Source organism: Acomys russatus, chromosome 4 (assembly GCF_903995435.1).
Source record: "Acomys russatus chromosome 4, mAcoRus1.1, whole genome shotgun sequence".
In the NCBI taxonomy this organism is placed as follows: Eukaryota; Metazoa; Chordata; class Mammalia; order Rodentia; family Muridae; genus Acomys; species Acomys russatus.
This window is the reverse complement of record NC_067140.1, coordinates 29545944-29569717: the sequence shown is the minus strand read 5'-3', so window position 1 is coordinate 29569717 and position 23774 is coordinate 29545944. Positions and strand designations below refer to the sequence as shown.

The window sequence follows — 23774 nt, the reverse complement described above, 5'->3', positions numbered from 1 at the left end:
AGGGTGAAAGGCTATCAGAGGGGTGAAAAAGCTGCTGAGGAATAAACAGACAACAAGAGAAAGAGGTCACACAGTTTCCTTCCTTCCCTTCTGGTGGTAGTGGGGATGGAATCGAGGGCCTTGCACAGGCTGTGCTAAGAACTCAAGAATCCTCAAGAGTCTTTCTCAGAAATAGGCTTCCCGTTCCCAGAACCCATAGGTAGGTAATCTTGTGAATTTTAGTGGGAGCTTTTTAAAGACAGGAATCCCTGGATCCACAGCATAGGCTTACTGTGGCTAGTGAGGGCTGTGCAGAGTGGACTGCTAAACAAGTCACGACAGAGTGATGAGGGCCTTCTTAGGGAATATCTCAATGAAGGGTGCAGGATTTTAGAAGAAACCAGGTTCTACCCGATTAGGAAACTCTGACATCTCAGACCTCAGAGCTCCTTGAGGAAAGAGGACTATTTTTCATGCCCAAATAGTCAGTAAATAATTTTGCACTGACTTACCAAAACATTAAAAAAAATAAATAAATAAAAACATGTAAATCTCTAGGTTTCTAGAAAAACCTCTTAAAACCTTAAGAAAAGAACTAGCCAATCCCAGCACTCGGGAAGCAGAGGCAGGTGGATCGCTGTGAGTTGGAGGCCAGCCTGGTCTACAAAGCGAGTCCAGGACCAAAAAAAAAAAAAAAAAAAAAAACCTAGCCATTTCCAATAGCAGGCACTTGCACCAGACAGTAGAAAAAAAGAATCCATGAGCTCTTGGGTTTGGGGGTGTTATCCAAAAGCGCCCCCTTGCTTCAGAAGGGTATAGCCTCAGCACAGACAACCCAAGGACCAAAGCATCCATACACCTGGAAAATCTTGAGAACGATCAATATTACTTTCAGACTTAAATCTTCTGGCCTTGCTTTACTAGATAGAGTCCCTCAAAGATTTTATTTTATTTTATTTTTTGTTTGTGTCCCTGACTGTCCTGGACTCACTTTGTAGACCAGCCTGGCCTCAAACTCACACGGATCCACCTGCCTCTGCCTCCCGAGCGCTGGGATTAAAGGTGTGCGCCACCAGTGCCCAGCAAAGATTTTAGATCTTTGTAGAAAACCAACTTACACTCTATGTTCTGTTCAGTATCTCCAATAGGGTAGATGGGACAGCACGTGCGGCCCTTACTCATCCACTCAGGCAATTCAGTCATAATTCCTATCTTCCCCAAGCCCCAGAAAAGCCTATGTAGAAATTTCCACTGTTACCTCTTTCTTATAGCACAGCTGGTTGTACATGGCTGGTTTGGGAACGGCTTCGATTTTCACTTCCTGAGTGGAGGTTCGGTAAGAGGGGTTGCTGTAGGTCAGGTTTCCCATTCCAGGGTCCGTGAATTTTGATTTTCTGTGTCTTCAAGAGGAAGAATCACACAGAAATTAGTTGAGATCTTTGTAGGTATGATACTCTGGGAAGATGTAGCCTACGTGTGGGGAGCAGCCTCCTGGCAGCCACACCCTTCGGGATCCCACCCTTGAGTGTGGGCCGGAGCTGGTGACTCACTTCTAGTGAACCCATTATGTAAAAGTACTAAAGACTAGATTGTGTCCAGCTTGAGTGGTGCATCCTCCCTCCCTCCCTCCCTCCCTCCCTCCTTTCCTGTCCTTTTTAAAGGGAGCAACCTGCCACGTTGTAAACTGACTTATATAGAAAGGTCCACAGGCAAGCAGCAGATGAGGGAAACTTCCAACCAATAGCCGGTGAAGAAGTGAATCCTGCCAGTAATTATTTGAGTATATTTGGATGAAAAATTTGCCCTGTCTAGCCTTGAGACAAGATCCTAACTCTGTCTGTAACCCGCGAGAGACCTTGAAGCAGGGAACACAGTGAAGCCGCGCCCAGATTTCCCATCCACATGAACTGTGAGGCCATGAACGGTTATCATTTCACTTGGTTGTAGTGATACCTCGCCACCCTTCTGGGCTACTTGCTATGTGGGAGATGGATCTTTGTTCTAATCCCACCCCTGTGATTTACCAGAGGGACTATTGGGACACACAGTCTAATCCTTCTGTAAAGTGAGGAGTTAATACTTCTGTTACTGGGTATGCTGGCTAGGTTTCTGCACAAGCTATCATCAGAGAGGAGGGAACTGAAATTGGGAAAATGCATCGATAGCAGTGGTTTTTTAACCTGTGGGTGGCAACACCTTTGTGTATGGGGCGGGTCAATCATCAGCTAGCCTGCACGTCAGATATTTACATTATGAATCATAACTTTCAAAATTACAGTTATGAAGTAGCAACAAAATAATATTGTGGTTAGGGTCACTACAACATGAGGAACTGTATTAAAGGGCCACAGCATTAGAAAAGTTAAGAACCAGCAGGTCATGGTGGCGCACGTCTTTGACCCCAGCACTTGGGAGGCAGAGGCAGGTGGATCTCTGTGAGTTCTAGGCAGTCTGGTCTACAAAGCGAGTCTAGGATAGTCAAGGCTACACAGAGAAAACCTGTTTCAAAAAAGCAAAAAAAAAAAAAAAAAAGAAAGAAAGAAAAAAGAAAAAAAGAAAAGAAAAGAAAAAAGGAAAAAAGAAAAAAATCTAAATTGAGGTCTGGAGAGATGCCTCAGTGGTTAACGCACTGGCTGCTCTTCTAGAGGACCTGAGTTCAATTCCCAGCAACTACATGGTGCCTCACAACCATCTATAATGTGATCTGATGCCCTCTTCTGGCATGTAGGTGTCCATGCAGGCAGAATATTCTATATACAAATAAATAAATCTTTAAACAAACAAACAAACAAAAGATCCTAAACTGAAATGGCATATTGTGCCTTTTCAAAGTGATTTCTAGCAAGTAATGCTCGATCTGCCATGTTGAGGAGAAAGGCTGTGCTTACGTGAATGGAAGACCTCTTGTAATTCTAATGGTTTCAGGTAGAGAGGGGTATGGAAAGACTCATCCAATAAGGAAACTTCTGAGGTTCTGATGGAAGAACAATTAACTAGGTTCCCACTCTCTCTTTCTGCTACTCCACCCAGGGCCCAGTGGTGAAACTAGGCTATGTGGAAGTGTATTCAGCAAACTGAAGCTCCAAGAGAGCCCAGATAGGCTAATAGGGACCAAAGAACATGTCACCCATGCAGCGAAGCTGAGGTCACCTGTATAGCATCAAAGCCGCAATCACCAACAAGATCAGCAGGATGCTGAGGAGGCCACCAATGACGTAGCTGACGTGAAGTCCTTCACCTAGGAGAACGGAGAGATGGTAGGCAAAGACTGTGACGCCTTCTAGCTGCCACTGGTGGGAAGGTGCCTCTGACTTGTGTGGGTTGCATATTGTGTTCAGATGGTGAAGGGTCACAGGAGCAAGGTAGCCGGAGATGCATGGGAGGCATGCTAATACCAGCCCAACCACTTACTATTTGGCATAAGGCAAGATGCTTAACTTCTAAGTGGACATTTTCTCATTAGTCAAACATAAAGAAATGAATTGGATGGCCAGTGGAAAATAAATGACAGTACACACACACACACACACACACACACACACACACACACTAGCCCCCTCTAAGTCATGATTTTTCTTTCCGTCATTCCAGCATCAGTGACAGCCTGAAAATATTATTATCTTACAATGAGAAATTAAAATATTTGGAGAGAAAAAAAGCAATGGCATACAACTTTATCACAGTAAATTGTCATAATTGTTTTATTATATTATCAACCACTATTGCTAATATCTTACTTGGCCTGATTTAGAAAATAAACTTAATGATAGTTATTGTATATATAATAGGGTTCAGTACTCTCTAAGGCTTTAGGTTTCATTGGTGGGTTTAGAATATATCTTCCATGGATAAGGAGGATGTGTTAGTTGTGGGGTTTTTTGTTTGTTTGTTTGTTTTCTTCAACTCGACACAGGCTAAAGTCTTTTGAGAAAATGTCCCCACTAGGCACGTTTGAGAATATATACCCCCATTAGTAGATTGGCCTGTGGGCAAGCCTGTGAGGGCATATTCTTGATTAAAGATTGATTTGGGTGAGCCTATTCCACAGGGAAGGCAGTTCTGCCACGGGGCACCCCTGAGAAAGGACTTATATAGAGAAAGTAGGATGAGAAAGCCACAAGAAGCAAGCCTGCCAGCAGTATTCCTCCATGGCTTCCTCAGTCCCTTCCCTGACGTCCTCAGTGATGGAGTGTGGCCTGAGAGATGTAAGATGAAACAAACCCTTTCCTCCCCAAGTTGCTTTTGGCCATGGTCTCTATACTACAACCATGGAAACCCTAATAAAGACAGGGGACCGAGGTGCTCACACGCATGGACACGGCATACAACGCTTATCAAGTGCCTAGGAGGTACACTGTAAGTGGTAACTCTTAGGATTATTATTTTGTGGATTTAGTCAATGAGAAGAGTTCATCAACCCTGTAAAACTCCTCACAAAAGCTGGGGAAATGAGTGGAGATTTAAGGTCGTAGGAAGCCAGGTGTGGTGGTGTCTCCACAGCATCGTCTCAGCACTTGGGAGACAAGCAGCAGGGAGATTGAGAGTTTGAGGCCATCACGGCCTATGGGTTAATAAATAACCTGTTTCAAAAACAGATAAGCAGAAGAGTCTTCTTTCCCACAACAGTTATGTTCTTAGGACCTACCTGGAGCAGCAGGTACAGCCTCATTGGAATGTACACAGAGGCCCAGCTGGGCATCCCTTTCAGAGCATCTGTGGGGCATAAGAAGGAGACATGAAGCCTGCTTGTACTCAAAGCGATCCTCACCCTCTCCCAGGGAAGGAGGAAAGGGCAGTGAATAGGGCTTTCAGGCCTGAAAGAGTCTGTCAAGGGAGCAGGGGCATAGCTCAGCAGGTAAAGGCGTCTGCTGCTGAGCCTGATGACCTGAGTTTGATCCCTGGAATACACAGGATAGAAAAGAACCAACTCCTACCGTTTGTACTCTGGCCTTCACATGTGCTGGCACATACGCTCCGCCTCCCCCAGAAAATGTAATTCAAAAAATGTATTAAACCAGGCATAGTGGCACAGGCCTTTAATCCCAGCACTTGGGAGGCAGAAGTAGGTGGATCTCTGTGAGTCTGAGGCCAGCCTGGTCTACATAATGAGTCTAGGACAGCCAAGGCTACACAGAAAGACCTTGTCTCAAAAACAGAACAAAACAAAACAAACAAACAAAACAAAAGGGAGGGAAGAAGGGGAGGGGGGAGAGGTGGTTTCTAGCTGCTATGTTATGTTTATGTTTTCAATTATATACCTTTTAAAACTTTTATTTTATTTATTTGTTTGTTTGTTTGCTTTTTGAGACAGGGTTTCTCTGTGTAGCCTTGGCTGTCCTGGACTCACTTTGTAGACCAGGCTGGCCTTGAACTCACAAAGATCCGCCTGCCTCTGCCTCCCAGTGCTGGGATTAAAGGCGTGCGCCACCATACCCGGCCCTTATTTGTTTTTTTAAGACTTTTTTCCCCCCCTCTTTTTTCTTTTTATAGTGTTCTGCCTGCAGGCCAGAAGAGGGCAACAGATCTCATTATAGATGGTTGTGAGCTGGGAATTGAACTCAGGACCTTTTTGGAAGAACTTTTTGGAAGTACTCTTAACCTCTGAGCCACCTCTCCAGCCCCCTATATACCTTTTAAAATAATTATTTATTTTTATTTTATGTGCATTGGTTTTTTGCCTGAATGTATGTCTGTGTGAGGGTGTCAGATTTTGGAGTTATAGTCAGTTGTAAGCTGCCATGTGGTTGCTGGGAATCGAACCTGGGTCCTTTGGAAGAGCAGTCAGTCTTTAACCACTGAGCCATCTGTCCAGCCCCCAATTATAGACATCTAAAAGTAGCAGTTTTGGGAAGAATGGGAGGATACAAGGGATGGGATAACCATTGAGATGTAACAAGAATAAATTAATAATAAAAAATTAAAATAAATAAATAAAAAGAAAAAAAATAAAAGTAGCAGTTTTAGAGTGAGCTAGATAGAGTTCTAAGGACAGCAATCAAATCTTCCTTATACTACAAGAATGAATGAGAAACAGCTGCTAACCAAGCAAATTAGATTGGTTATCACAAGGCTAACAAAACAAAACAAACTGTTTTTCTTCCCATGTCATTCTTTCACAAGGGAATAAGCCATCCAGAGGGAGTGCTCAGCTAGTGCACTTGCAATGTTCAGAAGGCAACTCTGGCATGTTACAGCAAGCGCTTGGAGGCACCGCCCAAAGGCCCGGAGAAAGTCCCTGCAGGCAACAGAAGAGCATCTGAAACCAAGATACAAGGGCTCTTCAACCGGAGCTCCACTGGAGAAGGTCTGAGGAAAGGGGCATGGTGAACAGCTGTTAATTCCAGCATTTGGAGGGTCCTGAATGAGGGCAGCCTAAGCTACATAGTGCTCCTGTCTGAAAAAAAGAAAAAAAGTCCAGGTGGAATGAGAGGTGGGGTAGATAGGATTCACTATATATATAGTGAATTTGTCAAAGGATACGTGAAAAATGAATGAAATGCTAGTTATGATTATTTTTTTCTTCAGTTGTAGCACACAAGCACATGAAAATGCCATATTAACTAGGAAAAAAATAGGAAAGACTTTTTCTTTCTTTCTTTCTTTCTTTTTGAAACAGGGTTTATCTGTGTAGCCTTGACTATCCTGGACTTGCTTTGTAGACTAGGCTGCCCTCGAACTTTCAGCAGTCCACCTGCCTCTGCCTCCCAAGTGCTGGGATTAAAGGCGTGTGCCACCAACGCCCAGCTGAAAAGACTTCTCTTTTAGCACCTATATTCTGCTTAGTTATGTGGGATGGGTTTTTTAAATTATTATATTCCAGCTAACATGCTTAAATAATTGGAACATTTACTACTACCACACAGTATAAACAACTCACAAGGGGCTGAATTCTATGAGCACTTAAAAAAAGACAGAGGGCCCAAGAAGATGGTCTAGTGAGTAATGTTCTTGCCAGGAAAACATTAGGATCTGAGTTCGGAGCCCCAGCACCCACATAAAAAGCTGGTTGCAGTAGCAAACAGCTGTAACCTCCGTGCTGGAGAGGTGGAGAAAGAGGGTTCCTGGAGTTGGCTGGCTAGTCAGCCCAGACAGATGGTGAGCTCGGAGGTTAGGGAGAGACGATGTGGGAAGCTACTGAAAACGACCTCCACATGCACACAGGAGCATATATGTATACACATAGGGGAAACCGTCTGAGAGGGACTAGAAGTGTGGGTTGGCAGTAGAGTGCTTGCCTCAGATGTGTGAAGCTCAGTCTCCAGCACTGTGAAAACAACAAGAGCTCTAAAGAAAACTTGTGACCAAAGATGGTGGAGAACACTTCAAAGTTCATCAGAAAGGCACGTGTTCGCACTTGGATGCTTGTTTTCCTTACAGACTACACAAAATGCAGAGAGTAGGGCACATGCCATTTGCATCTGACCATGTGCCAATCTTAGCGCTTTGGAGACTCTTGAGTTTAGAGTACTTATCTTGGAGTCATTGTTTCTGCTTTCCGAATCGAAACCAGGTCAATTACCTCTTAATCTATAGTGTGTTCACTAGTATGTTCAATTCAATGACATATATTTTATGCTGGATTTGAAGACTGTATATGGTTATATTTGCTTATTTGATAATTGTGTGTGTGTGTGTGCATGTGCATACATGTGTATTTTATTTGTGTGCTGGGATCATTATAAACTAAGACTGTCAGCACACAGTGGTTGCACGCCTATAATCCCAGCACCGAGGAGGCAGAGGCAGGCAGATCTCTGTAAGTTCGAGGCCAGCCTGGGATACACAAGGAAACAAAACAAAACAAACAGAAAACCACTAAAGCTCTCATACCCAAGCTATAAAGTTATAATGCAAACAGTACTGTAGGACAAAACCCTAATACTAAACCTGTGACATGAGAGCAAAGGGAGATAGGCAGGATGCAGGGAGAAGCTCCTCCCTAGTGATTGCTTTAGAAAGCTGTTTCTAAGCTTTTTGCTCTCAGAAACGGAAGGAGCTTCGGGCACTGGGAGATGGCTCAGTGAGTAAGAGCACTTGCCGTGCAAGCATGAAGACCCAAGTTGGATCTCAGGACTTATTCAAAAACCTGGGTATAGCTGCACATGCCCAAAACTCTGCCAATGGGGGGCACATAGAGGAGACTCGCTGGTCACCGGCCTAGCCAAAAATACAGTGAGCTCCAGGTTCAGTGAGAGACCCTGCCTGTCTAAGGGAGTGGAAAGGTGATGTTCTCCTCTGTCTTCTACACATGCACAAATGGCTATGCGTGTGCTCCCGTGAACACACACACACACACACACACACACACACACACACACACAATCATTTACAGCAATCTACAATTATAAATATCACCCCTGTCCCACATAATAGGGGCTAGTGGTTAATGATGTAATCTATCTCCCATCTGCCAGATTATAAAGCTAGGATGACGCTCTTCTACTAGTGCCCCGAATGCAGACCCTCAATCCTGTCCTGCCCTGCTTGCTTACCTTCCTTCTGCCCCCTCCAGAGATGTGCGGGTCCTGGTGGTAGAAGAGTGCAAGGTGGTGGGCAAGGTGTTGGGCAGCACTGGGCTCTTCTCACTCACGCTGGTAGCTCTGGGAACAGGAGGCACTAGGCCAGGTACTGGAGAGAAAACACGATTAGGATGCACTGCTAGAAGCCTGTGTATGGTTCAAGAGTGGCCGCTAGAAGTCTCGACAGAATTTTTTAGATGCCCCGACCTCAGGCACGCTCTATAAATTAATCACGGCTATAAATTAAAAGGGGATTTAGACTTAGTATTAATGATTCTAGATCAAATCACTGGATCACAAAGATTAAGACTAGAGACGATGGTCTGATGCCAGAGGCCAGGCCTGAGCTGTACAAAGCCGACACATATTTCTCATTTACCTTATGTCACCGCAGTGCCACCTAAGGGGACAGAGCCAAGGCTGCCATCTGCTGCTTTTTCAAGGGCTCTGTTGTTCCAAGAAGCTAGTCTACCCAACTCACCAAGGGAGCAGGGCTGACTGTCTGGCTCGTCAGGACAGGCACACACGAAGTCAGAGGCTCTCGCAAAGCAGAGGTGGGTACATCCACCGTTGTTCATACCACAGGCATTGGTCCCTGGCGGCAAAGCAGATGCGTCTGGTCTGAGACAGCCTAGGATCTCCCAGTCTCACGCTTCTCAAAAGGGAGGGAAACCAGGCCTTTCCCACTCCCAGGACATTAGGGCAGGAAGGGAAGAATCTCAAAGGATGCAAAGGTCTAAGGACTTCAAACATGATCCAAAAGGTTTCCTTATGGCTCCCATTATGTTGGCCAGTAACAGCCCTTGGGGAGACCAGAGTCAGTCCCACCGATTGCATGGAAAGGAGCTCAGTTCCTAGGTGCCCACCTGTCTGCCGCTGAGGGGACACCACAATGATGTCCATGAGTCCCTCCACGTTGGCCAGCACTGTCTCCTTGTTGCGGCCCGAGTACTTATCAACACGCTGGATGGACTTGGTCTGCCAGTCTGTCCAGTAGATCCACCTGTCCTGCTACTCAATAAGGAACCAAAAGAAGCACTCAGCAGTCAGACCCTAGTGCCACTTCCTGTGCCTCAGGGTGTGCTATCCCTCTGCTGCAATGCCTTCTGTCTCTGACCACCCCCCAGGCCTGGTCCAAGTTATTCTTTCAGGGATGCTCTTGGTTCAACTCCGAGTCTGTAGCACCCGCACTCAGTTCTCAGTCAGAGGAGTGGATAGCTCACTCCCCAGCAAGTAGGAATCTAGAGGTTAATTTCAACCATTGCTGTTTTGGCCTACTTGTTTAGAGCCCTGGCTCAAATCCTCTGCTCATTTCTGTGGGCAGCTTCCTAACAATGCATTGATGGTGAGACTCTCAGCTGAGGCAGAGAGGGGAAATGAAAGTATTATTCTTTTCCTTTCCGGCAGCAGAATGTTAAAAATGCTGGAGGACATTTGTAGATTGAGAAAATATATTCAGTATTAGCTATCACGAGGTAGATCCAGGCAAAACCTTTCTTCCTGATAAAAAGCAAATACAGAATACAGGGCTGGGGATATAGCTCTGTGGCAGAGTGCTACAGGTTCAATCCCTGGCATCAAAAAGAAGCAATGCTGCTCCTCGCCTGGGCAGAACAGTAGAGCTGACCTGGTGGCTGGGGGCACGGGTGACCTGGCCTGAGGGCATGAGCATGGGAGAGCTGCTCCTCTACCACCCCCAGGCAGATGGGAGAGCACCCCCACTTCACCACCTGCAGCAGGTGGGAGAGCTGACCCTTGCAGTCATGAGATCCTTGCCAGCTGCAGCTTTGAGTGAACTAGCTAGCTGGGATAGTGCTGGAGAGCTGGCCCTGGTGGTATGGGTTGGGGAGAGCTGGCAAGCTGACCCACTCAGCTACCATCCAGACCCAGATCCAGGGCTTTGAGTTTGCCAACCCCAACATCGACCTCATCTATGATCTGCTGGAGGTCAGACCTGCAGATCCAAAACTACAGGATCTTCATGGCACTGGGCAACAACAGGATATCTGAGAGGAGTCCCAGTGAGGATTTAATATTCATGGTGTAGCAGAAGCCAGAGGCCTCGAACCAGACCAATGACTCACTGCAATGAACATTTGCAAGCAAAGAAGTGTGGACAGGGCTGGAGAGATGACTCAGTGGTTAAGAGCACAGGCTGCTCTTCCACAGGTCCTGAGTTCAATTCCCAGCAACCACATGGCAGCTCACAACCATCTCTAATAGGATCCGACGCCCTCTTCTGTCATGTAGCCATACATGGCAAAAAGAGCTCTTATATACATAAAATACATAAATCAATAAAAAATTAAAACCATCTATACTGTGATATGATGTCCTCTTCTGGTGTGTAAATGTACATGCAGATGGAGTACTCATATACATAATACAAATAAATAAATCTTTTTTAAAAATAGGAAAAGCAGGGCAACAGTGGCTCACGCTTTTAATCTCAGCACTTGGGAGGCAGAGGCAGGGGGATCTCTGAGAGCTCGAGGCCAGCCTGGTCTACAAAGCAGCCAGAACAGCTAGGGTTACACAGAGAAACCCTGCCTTGAGAAACAAACAAACAAACAAACAAAAAAACCAAACTCAGCAAAAAGACCAACCAACAAAACAACCAACTAACCAACCAAAAGGAATAAAGCAGAGTGGTTGATGATTGACAGGTAGGGGAGAATATTTAAGTGGTTGAGAATCTGTTTTGGACTCAGTCTTCTTATCCTACCCCAAATTGTTGTTGTTGTTATTGTTTTGAGACAGGATCTCCTATATCCCAGGCTAGCCTCAAACTAGCTATGCAGCTGAGGATAACCTTGAATCCTCCTGCTTCTACCTCTTCCCCTCCCCCACCCCCCAAGACAGGCTTCTCTGTGTAGCCTTGGCTGTGCCCAACTTGCATTTTTAGACCAGGCTGGCCTCAAACTCACAGAGATCCACCTGTCTCTGCCTCTGAGTGCTGGGATTATAGGCGTGCGCCACCACACCAGGCTCTGCCTTTACCTATTGTTAGAATTACAACCACATGCCATCACATAGCTCCCTCAGTCATTCTATTGTATTGAACTTCCCCCAAATAAGGCTAAGAATGATTGAAATAGTTACAGGGGAGCCAGGCAGTGGCGGCGCTCGCCTTTAATTCCAGCACTTGAGAGGCAGAGGCAGGCGGGTCGCTGTGAGTTCAAGGCCAGCCTGGTCTACAAAGCAAGTCCAAGATAGTCGAGGCTACACAGAAAAACCCTGTCTTAAAAAACAAAAGAAAGAAAGAAAGGGAGAAAGAAAGAAAGAAAGAAAGAAAAAGAAATAGTTACAGGTAATGGTTAATCTCTCTTTTCATTTGAGACAGAGTATTATGTATCCTCTGCTAGCAGGGACCAGCCTGGCCTTGAGCTCACAGAGACCCACCTGCCTCTATAAACCACCTCTTCTTACTTGGTTAATCTCAATTGTCAAACTGATGGGATTTAGGATCACCATGAAGACAAACCTCAGAGGATGCCATTGAGGTTGCTAGAGTAAGTTAATTAAGGCGGGAAGACTCACTGTAGAAGTGACTGGGCTGCGGGCCTGGACTGTGTAAAAAGCAGAAAGGCTGCGCACAGCACCCGTCAGTGTCTGCCTCCTGACTGCACATACGTTGACCAGCTGCCTCCTGCTCCTGACACCAGGACTTCCCTGCTATGACAGACCGAACCTTAAACTGTGAGCCAATAAACTGTGAGCCAAAATAAACCTTCCCTTCTTTAATTTGCTCCTGTCGGGTGTTTTGTCACAGGCATAAGTAAGTGATTAGTGTTTACTGTGCGCCACGCCCTGTGCTGACATCTAGTGCATACTTCAAGATGTTGTTATTATTAAACCAAGTGGTTTTATAGGTAACTATAGCTTACAGAGGTACTGTGCCTTGTTCAGCATTATTCGGTTATTACTCAGGTGGGCTTCCGGCTCATTGTGAAGGTACTCAAACACTTAGCAAATAGCTGGCTGCCTCAAACCGCTTGCCTTTAGAAAGCCATTCTAACCAACTTGTTTGTTTGTTTGTTTTTCGACACAAGGTTTCTCTGTGTATCCTTGGCTGTCCTGGACTCACTTTGTAGACCAGACTGGCCTCGAACTCACAGCAATCTGCCTGCCTCTGCCTCCCGAGTGCTGGGATTAAAGGCGTGTGCTGCCACCATCGCCATTGCCCAGCCTCTAACCAACTCCAACTCAGTGAGCTAAGAGCACAGAAGTAGAGCTAACAGAGGGGTTTATCAAAATCACATATTCTTGCTTCGGTCATCACAAAGCAACTTCTCTATAGCCAGGGGCCCTAGAACCTCCATTTTAACAAGCTCCGCAGTCGTTTCTGTGCAATCAAACGACAGATCATGGAAGTGCTGGGCCAGGATAGCGGAGTCCCCAGGAAACACCCTAATCAGGGAGGTTTAGTTACCTCTCTCCTGAGCCAGTACCTGTGTGAGGGCAAAGGGATGGGACACATGGCTGACCAAGACCTGCCGCAGCTTCCCATTGAGGTCAGCACTCTCGATCCGATCCAGATGAGCATCAACCCAGTAGATCCTGCAGAGAGGAAGAGAAGGGCAGCAGATGCTTGCGGGGAGCCCAGCGGCTCACGAGCTGAACGGGCAGGTGGTGTGCAGTCAGGAGACTCTCCTGATGAGCGGCCACCGTGAGTCCCACAGCTGAAGAAGGAACTGGACCTCACAACCAGGAAGGCCACCCACGGCCTTGCCCTTGGCAACTTGATCGCCGACTGGGTCCTATCCAGGAATATAATCCCACATTCTTACAAATAGTCTTGAGAAAGAGCTCAGGCCATGTGACCCTAACCAAGGTTAAAAGAAGAGGCCGCCCTAGCTACTCTCCAGGTGACCTTGATTGTCCTCTGGGGGCAGGAAGGGGAAGTCACTCTCCTCTTCCCTTTACTTTTTTCTCTAATCTAGAGAAGGAGTTGCCAATTCCAGAGCCCATTGCTTCCTCAGGTAAGCCACAAATCTAAGAACCTAAATGGATGTGGAAAATAGGGTGCCCTCTGTCTCCTAAAGGTCCTCAGAACTTGTAAACCAGAGAGCCCAAACCCAGCCGCGGGCCCGGGGCCGGACTCAGTAACTCAGTGCTGACTGTACTGTCTCAGCCTTCACATAGTTTCCTCTTTCTCATCTATGAAGGGGCTTTCCATCTTGTCTTTCCCCCGTGTCAATCTCTGTCCTCTCCCTGACCCACCCCATTTCCAGGCAGCTGCTCTCACCTGCGAGTATCATAGTCCAAGGTGAGGCCATTGGGCCAGCCTAGGTCCGTGTTGATGAGGACCTTCCGCTCAGAGCCATCCAGGTTTGCCCGTTCAATCTTGGCAATGTGGCCCCAGTCTGTCCAGAAGAGGTACCTAAGACACAACAGTGCTGTTGTCACAAAGCACGGGGACATGGGGCCAAGAGGTTGACAGACTTCAGAGAATTCACCAATCCACTCATCTGGAAGCACCTTCTAGGAGCTTCTCTTCTACCAGGCCCTCCCACCCTGGATCTCTTTCATGCTGGACACAAACTTACCCCTTTCTGGGGAAAACAGCAATGGCCCGGGGCTCGTCCAGACTGTTATTGATCAGCACTTTGCGGCAGGAACCATCTAGCCGAGACGCTTCGATGGTATTTCGGCCTGTATCTGTCCAATAGAGGTTTCTGGCCACCCAGTCCACTGCCAGCCCGTCAGTGGTCTTCAGCCCATTCCCAATAACAGTCTCCATGTTGCTGCCATTCAAGTCTGCTCGCCTTGGGGACAATACAGCGTTGCTTGAGTAACCAGACTAACCAGAAATAACACCCTGGAACTTACTGTAAGCTCCATAGAGACAGACACAATATGTTCCTCAGCGCCCAGCATGATAGGTGCTCAATGCCTGTAGAATCAATGAGAGACTGAATTCTTAGAGGGTTTCCTACAAACCGGAAGTAGCAGAGGGTTTGGATGCCTATCTTGCCATAGGACAAATTAAGCACTCCTACCATATCTTTGTGAGGACACAAGGATTACTACCTGGGGTGATCGTGAAACAAACAGGTACATTGGGACTGGGAGAGTAGTTCAGTGGTAGAGTGCTGGGTTCGGTCTTTAGCACAAAGCAAAGCAAAAGTAGAAAGGAAAGGTTTGCTAAAACTAATCCGTGCTTTTATACAGAGACTAATGCACCACGGGTAAGGATCATGCATGTCGCAGTTACCTGGAGGATTTCCCTAAACTGTACATGCCACATGAGATCCTAGTGCACCCTCAGAAGAATAAGGACAAAGATTCCTATGTCCCATCTAAGAATATCTGTCATGGTGGGTCCCTTGTATTGGCATGACATCATATTCTTGAGTCGTGTTGAAATAAGAAATACAAAGAAGAATAAAAATAATAGGAAAAAAACCCCAAAACCCCCCACTTAAAACAACCTTGTAAAGCAATATAAAACTTAATGCTGGGCTAAGATTCTTGTACTGCAATATAGATTCCAACTTTTCATCTGCCTTGGGGGATTCTTGGAGTCCCCTCAGGGCCTGGCACTAAGTGTGGGAACTCCAGATTCCCAACTTAGCATCATGTTTATTTGCTTAATATACCATGTTTCCGATATGTGTGTGTGTTTCTCTCTGTGTGTGTATCTCTGTGTGTCTGTGTGTGTGTGTTGTGTTGTGTTAGAGATGGAGTCTCATGTAGCCACGGCCTTAAACTCCCTCATTATATAGCCAAAGATGGCCTTGAACTTCTTTCTGATCTTTCTGCCTAAAGTGCCCACTTCAGGCAGTGCTGAGAATCAAGGCCAAGGCTTTGCGTGTACTAGGCAAGCACTCTATAAACTGCGCTATATCTGCTTGTTGTTTTTGAGACAAGAGATTGCTACATTGTCCAGGCTGAGTTTAACCTCATTGTCTTCTGTCTCAACCTCTTAACCCACCATAACCAGCCCTGTTTTTAATTTTTGAGACCGGACCTGGCCCATGTTGGCCTCTAACTAGCGATCTTCCCATCTCAGCCTCCTGAGTAGTTTTACAATCATTAAACCAACAAACAAGCAATAGAAGTGTGGGCTGCTGTGCCGTGGTCAGGACTCCAGCTCCGTATCTAAACCACCGAGTCATCCAGTCCACTCCGTTGTCAGTGGAGAATGTAACCTCGCACACGCCCACTGAGAATCGGGTCAGCACCCCACATACCTGATAACATCCAGGAACACATCTGTGTAGTAGACCTTTCCATCCACACTGTCATAGTCTAGGGAGATGACATTGTTGAGTCCAGGAACAGGAACATGCACATCCGTGTGGTCGTCGGTGTCCAGTGAGATACGGCGAATGGAGCCTCGGCTAGAGAAGAGCAGGTAGGTCTCCGGAGAGGGGTCACAGGTCTTCCCGTCCCGCCTCAGCTGGATGCCAGTGGGGCAGGCACAGGAGAAACCAGAAGGTCGAGGTAAACAGAGGTGGGAGCATCCACCATTTCTCGAGCCACACTTATTAAAACCTGGTGAGAGAGGAGCATCAAAGCTTTCATGCCCAGCCTGGGAGGCTGGTGGACTCCCATAAAGGACCCAGTTTCATTTTTCTTTTCTCTTTTTTTTTTTTGTTTTTTGTTTTTTGTTTTTTTGAGACAGGTTTTCTCTGTGAAGCCTTGGCTGTCCTAGACTCACTTTGTAGACTAGGCTGGCCTTGAACTCACAGTGATCTGCCAGCCTCTGCCTCCCGAGAGCTGGGATTAAAGGCGTGTGCCAACATGCCTGGCCATTTCTTTAAAAAAAAATCACACACACACATACACACACACACACACACATACACTCTGCCTGCATGTACATCTGCAGGCCAGAAAAGGGCATCAGATCATGTTAGAGATGGTTGTGAGCCACCACGTGGTTGCTGGGAATTGAACTCAGGACCTCTGGGACATCAGTCAGTGCTTTTAACTGCTGAGCCATCTCTCCAGCCCCCCACCCCCTTATAGGACCCAGTTTCTTATGGCTAACTATTTGCTGCTCTTAGTGACAAGATTCAATGTTTATCAGAAGTGAGATAAAGCAAGTGTCTCTGAGAATTCTTTGGAGATGACAGCATCAAAGACCTGTGGTACCAGCCATACCTACAGGGACAAAAGACTTATCCTGGAAGTTGGGCTTAGAGAATCTCTCTGATTTTAAGTAACTCTGTGCCCTGGCTATATCCGACTGTTGGGATAGCCCCAGAAATCCAGAGGCCCCTGACTCAAGAATCACAGAGTCTCCTCACCCAGTGGCTGTGTCCGGTCAATAGCTTGGATGTCCATGAGGCCTGGCAGGTTGGATCTCACGAGGATGACATTGCTGCCAGTACTCTTGTCCGCCCGGTGGATGCTACGGGTCTGCCAGTCAGTCCAGTAGATATAGGAGTCGAGCAGAGTGAGGCCATATGGGTGCTGCACTGGTGACACCAGTGTATGCCGGTTAGCACCGTTCAGGTCAGCCGCCTCAATTCTCTGTGGGGGAGATGGGCGGGGAGGTGGTTCTTAGTTCACCAAATAGCCTTCACTGAACATTCTGAACAGATCTCTCCCATCTTCCTAGGCTTCTGGGAAGCAGGGTGAGGCTCTCACCTCAGTATGGGCATCAGCCCACAGCAACTGGGAGCTAGCCTTGTCCACAGTCAGTCCATTAGGCCACCCTAGGTTGTTGTTGATGAGCACGGTACGGTCTGAACCATCCATCCCAGACCGCTCTAACTTGGCATTCTCCCCCCAGTCTGTCCAGTACATGAACCTGATGGAGGAAGTACAGCAGCCGGTTATTTGAATAGCTCCAGGACAGCGTAACTATGTGCAGTGCATCAAACATACTGTGTGTTCTTACAGTATGCCACCAAACACTTCACACACATTATCTCTGTCTTTGCAAGGGTGGGTGACAAGGTGTGCATTTTTACCATCACCCTTATTTGACAGGGGAGAAAGCTGATAAGGATCAGAGATTTTAAACATTAAGTCCAAAGCGAGGAAGCTAATACCCATGAAAGAATTTAAATCTTGTGTGTGTGTGTGTGTGTGTGTGTGTGTGTGTGTACGCGAGCACACATGAGCACATAGGTGTGCGCGTGAGGCTTGAGGCCAGAGGTGGGTCCTCACTCTCTTTCTACCTTATTTTTTCACTGATTCAGCAAGCTCCCAGGGGTTCTCCTGTTTCTGCCTCCCCAGTACGAGGAGCATAGGCACATATCACTGTGTCTGCCTTTTTATGTGGGTACTGGGATTCTAAACTCAGGTCTGCATGCTTGTGTGGCAAGCCCATTACTCTACCTGGCGAATCTCCCCAGCCCTGAATCCTGCCCTCTGATGGCAAGGCTCATTTTTTTTTTTTTAAGCTCTGCCCTACGCTGACACAGTGAACAGTGTGTCGCAAGGGAGCGGGACAGTCCTGGGTCAGGGCTTAGTCTACAGGGCCCTCCATGGTTCATGGCGCTCCTGTAAGACATTTTCCACTGTGCACCTTCACTTATCCATAGTCTGAACTCAGCTTGGTCCAGTCAGCTATGCAGAGTGATAAAGCTACCTCTCACCCCATTTCGTGATAAAGCACAATGGCCCGGGGACTGTCAAGGTTCTGCCACACCAACACTTTCCGCATAGACCCATCCAGGTTGCCAACTTCAATCCGATTCGTTCCCGTGTCTGTCCAGTACACTTTCCGGCCGATGGCATCCACCGCAAGTCCATCTGTGGTCTGCAGACCTGCAGGGTGTCGGAAGAGCACGCTGACTCCTGCCTTAAGGCAGATGAGGTATTCCCCAGCTCTTTAGCCAGACAGGTGGCCCTTGGGTTGGGGGAGAAGGCGCACCTGTAGTGATGATGTCCTCATGCTGTGAGCCATCCAGGCTGGCACGGCTGATCCTGTGCAGCGTGCTATCAGACCAGTACACTTTTCCTGAGAGGGAAAGGCTTGACTCAGCCCACGTCCTGCCTGCCCACAGTCACACCCACAAGTGATTCAGAGCCTGAGACAAGAGCCCTGTCGTCCCTAACAGGAGAAATCGATGGACGAGCAGGCAAGTCATAGCAAGACAGCTTTTGGCAAAGATAGAAAGAGCGAAGGTGAAACAGAGAAAGGACAGCAATGGCCTTTGATCAGGTACAGAAATACAAGTGGGAAGAAGGGTCACACAGACCTTCCAGAGGGTCCACTCCGATGGCGATGGTGTTCTTCATGCTCATGTTGATGGGGACCACCACGTCAGCAAAGTAAGGGATGTCCAAGGAGACCGTGCGTACGTCAATCCTCCTGGCGAAGATGAGGAAACTGTTCATGCCTGCCCAGGTGGAGAGAGAAGGAAGGAGGACAGTCACTCTAGCAGAGACACTAAGAGGATTTGGAGGCAGGCAAATTGAAGCCCGGGGCCTGATGCTATTGGTCTGGTTGTACGGATGTAGGCAAACCTGAAATTATTTAAGCCTCACTTTGCTGTTCTATTCAATGGGGGATACTTACAGGATGACTATAAGAATTAAAGGAATTTACATGCATAAGGTACTGAGTGGTAGGCTTCACGCATATGCATAAATGGTACCTCCTTTGGCGGGGAGGGGGGTAGATCTCATATGGCCTAGGCTGGCCTCAACCTCACTATATAGATGAAAGGGGTCTTCAACTCCTAATCCCCAACAAATGCTGGGTCACAGGTGGGTATGGCCATGCTCAGCTCACCTCTTCATTTATTCTACAGATGGAGAGCTGGCAAGATGACTCAGTAGGTGAAGGCGCTTACCCCCTAGCCTGACGACCTGAGTTCAGTCCCCAGGACCCATATGGTGGAAGGAGGAAACAGACTACCTCAAGTTATCCTCTGACTTCCACACACATACACATGAAATTAAACAGAAGTGGAACAAAGACGTATTATAGCAGCAGACCTCTTGGAAGGACCTCTTTAGCCCCATGCTTAAGTAAAGTGGTAGCTAGGTGCACTGGTGCACACCTGTAACCCCAGCACTTGGGGAGGCAGAGGTAGGCAGATCTCTGAGTTCGAGGCCAGCCTGGTTTACAAAGCAAGTCCAGGCAGGACAGCCAAGGCTACACAGAGAAACCCTGTCTTAAAAAAACAAAAACAAACAAACAAACAAACAAAAAAACCAAACCAAACCAAACAAACAAAACCCCCAAAACAAAGAAACCTGGTAAAAGGGCCCCAGAAAGCTTCATTCACCAGCTGAGAGGCCTTCACATTCTTTGGGAGGTTAGAGTTCAAATGCAGCCTATCACACAGTGTCCTTAGGAGGAATTAAACCCCTAACATCTGAGTAGCCAGGTCCTACTTCTGGGACCCTCCCACAAGAATGACACAACGGTCCTGTGCTCCCAGAAGTGGCACATCTAAGAAAGGGAGGGTCCCATTCCATTGTAAATAGGATACATTTCCATATTTGTTTTTACCAAGTTTCTGCAGAAAGAAGTGGAGTGTCTTGCTCTAAACAAATCGCCGTATTGTATTTTTTTGGTAACAGGTGAAATGGTTGCGACAGGACAGTCTTTTCAATGTCTGAGAGGACCGTGAGAAACAGCAGAACCAGGTCTCTCTCCTGTCTGCCCCGCTCCCACCTCCCCCTTCTCCTAAAAGCTCTCACTGCTCCAAGCTTCCACTCACAGGTCTCTGACCACAGTGGAGAGTTCCCGCAGAGGAGGCACAGCCCCTTTCTACCCAAACAGGCCGCTTTGACTCACCTGGTGAGCATGTCTTCCCATCACGCAGCAAGTTGATACCGGTGGGGCAGGTGCAGCTGAAGCCGCTTGTATTTGGGGACCTGAGACACAAATGGCTGCAGCCGCCGTTCTCCACAGCACATGGCGTTCTCACTGTGTGGGGAGGGGGAGCTGTCAGTGGGGCAGGCTGGCATCTAAGAGGGCTGAGGGAGAAGCCAGCAGCAGCAAGCTGACAGCTGCTCACCTGGAGGCCTCTGGCGGTGGAAGACATGGATGTCCATGAGATTCTCCAGGTTCTCCTGCAGGGTCTCCCGGTCTAGCCCAGTCAGCCGGTCAGCGCTTTGTATACTTTTGGTCTGCCAGTCAGTCCAATAGATGCGCTGTCCATACAGAGTCAGCCCAAAGGGGTGGGGGAGCTGACTTCCAATTAGTACCTGGAAGGCCCCAATACTTGTATCAGGAAATGGTACAGGGACCAGGCCAGAGCTCAAGAGCAACTTCCTTTGACCTTGACCTAGAGCTCGTCTCTCTCAGCTTGTGTGTCCCAGAGTGTGTGAGCATCTACCTAAGGGCTGTGTGGAAAATATCATTACATAGTGCCAGTGCATCTTGGCTCAAAGTCACACACCCACAAAAAAAGCAGCTTTACAGTGGACACCACCTTGACCAAGAAATCAAGATAGATATCAGCCAAGGCTACACAGAGAAACCCTGTCTCAAAAAACAAAAACAAACAAAAACAGAAATATGTGTTGGGGGAAAAAATTGGAAGTATGGCAAAATATCTTTAATATTATCTCAGATGATTTAGAAAAATAGTTGTATGCATATATGTATATGTGTGTATCCTTGTGGAGAAAGAGGGAGGGAAGGAGGGAGAGAGGGAGAGGGAGAAAGAGAGAAAATTAGAATGGTATAGAAAATATGGCAAAATATTATTCCTCTTATACTCTTGCAATTTTTCTGAAAGTTGGAAATTGTAACAGAATAAACAATGGCAAAAAAGCCAGAGCTCAGTCATCAGCCTGGTGCACAATAGATGGCTAATTATTGTTAGTTGTGATGGATGTTAGGAAGGCTTCCCTGTGTGCACCCAGTCTACAGTCCACCCTAATTCCTAGTTTATTTGAACCATCAAGCAAAAGCCCTGTGTCCCCTGAGGCTACAGCCTTAGAGAAATGGCACCTGTGCCATGCTGGTCCCCGTACCTCTGGGGGCCCCTAGCTCCTGTCGGCTCTCAGAGCTGTGGAAGAGGCTTTAGTGCCACCTTTACCTTCCTCTTGCTGCCATCCAGCCCAGCAAATTCAATAGTCTTCATGCCAGCATCAGCCCAGTACAGCCGCTGGGACCCATAGTCAATTGCTAATCCGTTAGGCCACGTCAGATTGGAAGAGATGATGACTTGGCGTCTGGAGGCATCCATGCCAGCTCGTTCAATCTTGGGACTTGCACCCCAGTCAGTCCAATACATGTACCTGGATGTAAGCAAGGGGGTTCTTAGACTTCCAGTTAGTACCCAGTGGGGGCTTTCAGTGTGCTTTACTGGTAGAGTGCTTCTTAGCGTATGTGGAGTCTAGTGTTCAATCCACAGCATGGAAAAGGATGCTAGGAGTTCTGCCTACAGTAGCTATCCCAGCTTCCTGTCCAGCCCAAGCCTGGGTTTGGAGCTGTCCCTGAGGCCTTATATCTTCAATCAAGATCAAAAGGTATTCCAGAGAAAATGGGAAGGAGGCTGGGCTCTCATGTACCACCACACCCAGCAAAAATAAATGTCCTCTTGACTGCATGTATTAAATAATTATGGCACGTAAGTTTACAGACTCCTATGTAACTATGAAGAAGAGCAAGGCAGGACTATATACTCAAATGAGAAAGCTATGAAAGATATATAGCCAAACAGAAGGAAAAAAAGAAATATCCCAAAGTAGCTGGTCTTGCTAAGTGGCCAAGGATGACCCTGAGCTCCTGATCCTCTCACTTCTCCCTCATGAGTGGTAGATGGCAGGTACTTATTTAGCTCCAAAACAATGTCACTTTTATAAACCCAAACTGCTGCCACCAGTGTTGCCACATCTGCCACTGCCACTGCCACCACCACCACCACCACCAATATTTGTAGGCTTTTAGAGCAAAATATATTTTAGAAAGATATACCCTGAATTGTTAACAATAATTATGTTGAAGGAAATTTCACTTCTTACAAATTTAATATCCTTTAGTACTGAAGTTGCTTTTATAAGCAAACAACAACCAAAAGTCTTTTTAAAGAAAACTTAAAATTTAAAAGGTTCCTTTGCTAGAGAGGAGACAGGGATTTCACATCCCTTCTCTGTCCTTTAGCACATTCATGCATCTGTCCCTTTCCCCTAATCTCCATACTCCCCTTATACCCAGCTCTTGAGGGAGTTGGAGCTCAAGAGGGACAGTACGTACCCGCCCATGGGTTCTACCACGATGTCCCGAGGGCGATCAAGGTTCTCCCAGATGAGCACTGTCCTCATGCTACCATCTGTGTTGGCCACTTCAATTCGGTCTGTACCTACCAAGGAATAAGGGGAAAAAAAAAAAATCAACAGGCAGATCTCTGTGAGTTCGAGGCCAGCTTGGTCTACAAATTGAATTCAGGACAGCCAAGGCTACACAGAGAAATCCTGTCTTCAAAAGACAAAACCAAAAACCAAAACAACAACAAAACAAAAATCCAGTCTTCTTCATTCCTTCTTCCGGAAGCCCTGCCTAGCACAGGGCTTTGTATTCAGTAAATGCTCGGCTGCGAGTCTGTGGTGAATACACAATGGATATTTAGTGACTGAAACTATGAGAAGAAGTTCTGAACCTAGGAAACCCGCTCTGTCTTGTGACTCAAGGCATGGATTCTCAGATTTCAGTGCACACACACACACACACACACACACACACACACACAAAACAAAAAACAAGAAGAGCGTGTTAAAATGCAGATTCCTGGGGCAGGAGTGATGGCTCAGGGGTTAAATGTGCCGGCTGCTCTCGCAGAGGACCCAGGTTCAATTCTCAACACCCACAGGGGGTGGCCCAAGACTGCCTGTAACTCCAGTTCCAGGGGATCTGACACCCTCTTCTGGTCTCCGTGGGTGTCTGTACACACCTGGTATACAGACATACATGCAGGCACACACATACACATAAACAAATCTTTAAAAGATTTCCTCAAGATTTTGAGTAAGTCTGGGGGTTCAGGATCTGAATTGCTCCCAGCTTCTCAGGACATGCTGATGCTGTGGTTCCAGAAACCACATTTTGCGGGTTCCTTTAAATCCCTCCCTTTAAATGTCCCCGAAGCCTCTACCCTCAGACGTTCATGAAAACAAACAAACAAACACTACAGGTCGTACTTTCATTGTCCAAAATGCCTCAAAACATTTAAAGCATCAACTATAGCACAGAAGAAGTTGCAATACTAAACTCACATACGTGGACTCAGAAGACTCAAGGCACCCAGGCCACACTTCTCCACATACCTGCATCTGTCCAGTAGAGCTTGTTGGTGACCCAATCAATTGCCAGGCCAGCAGGGCTCTCCAAACTTGTGTCCACCACCACCT

General features: G+C 47.0%; 1 protein-coding gene across 2 annotated transcripts in view; it reads right to left on the bottom strand.

Annotated features, from left to right (window-relative positions):
* Positions 1 to 23774, bottom strand: part of Lrp4 (LDL receptor related protein 4) — a 40594-nt gene that overhangs the window by 1952 nt on the left and 14868 nt on the right. Inside the window, exons 17-36 of one of the 2 annotated variants that reach the window (XM_051144111.1) lie at positions 23691 to 23772; positions 22624 to 22729; positions 21464 to 21665; positions 20435 to 20624; positions 20212 to 20343; positions 18662 to 18802; positions 18334 to 18420; positions 18056 to 18227; positions 17100 to 17262; positions 16757 to 16982; positions 15695 to 15998; positions 14048 to 14266; positions 13747 to 13881; positions 12950 to 13058; positions 9365 to 9509; positions 8980 to 9093; positions 8472 to 8607; positions 4625 to 4692; positions 3130 to 3217; positions 1238 to 1379 (exon numbers count right to left, since the gene is read on the bottom strand). In XM_051144111.1, coding sequence (XP_051000068.1) covers positions 1238 to 1379; positions 3130 to 3217; positions 4625 to 4692; positions 8472 to 8607; positions 8980 to 9093; positions 9365 to 9509; positions 12950 to 13058; positions 13747 to 13881; positions 14048 to 14266; positions 15695 to 15998; positions 16757 to 16982; positions 17100 to 17262; positions 18056 to 18227; positions 18334 to 18420; positions 18662 to 18802; positions 20212 to 20343; positions 20435 to 20624; positions 21464 to 21665; positions 22624 to 22729; positions 23691 to 23772 — 2961 coding nt within the window. Of the gene's footprint in view, positions 1 to 1237; positions 1380 to 3129; positions 3218 to 4624; positions 4693 to 8471; positions 8608 to 8979; positions 9094 to 9364; positions 9510 to 12949; positions 13059 to 13746; positions 13882 to 14047; positions 14267 to 15694; positions 15999 to 16756; positions 16983 to 17099; positions 17263 to 18055; positions 18228 to 18333; positions 18421 to 18661; positions 18803 to 20211; positions 20344 to 20434; positions 20625 to 21463; positions 21666 to 22623; positions 22730 to 23690; positions 23773 to 23774 lie in introns of those variants that run through there. The other variant, XR_007830507.1, reaches the window with a different exon arrangement.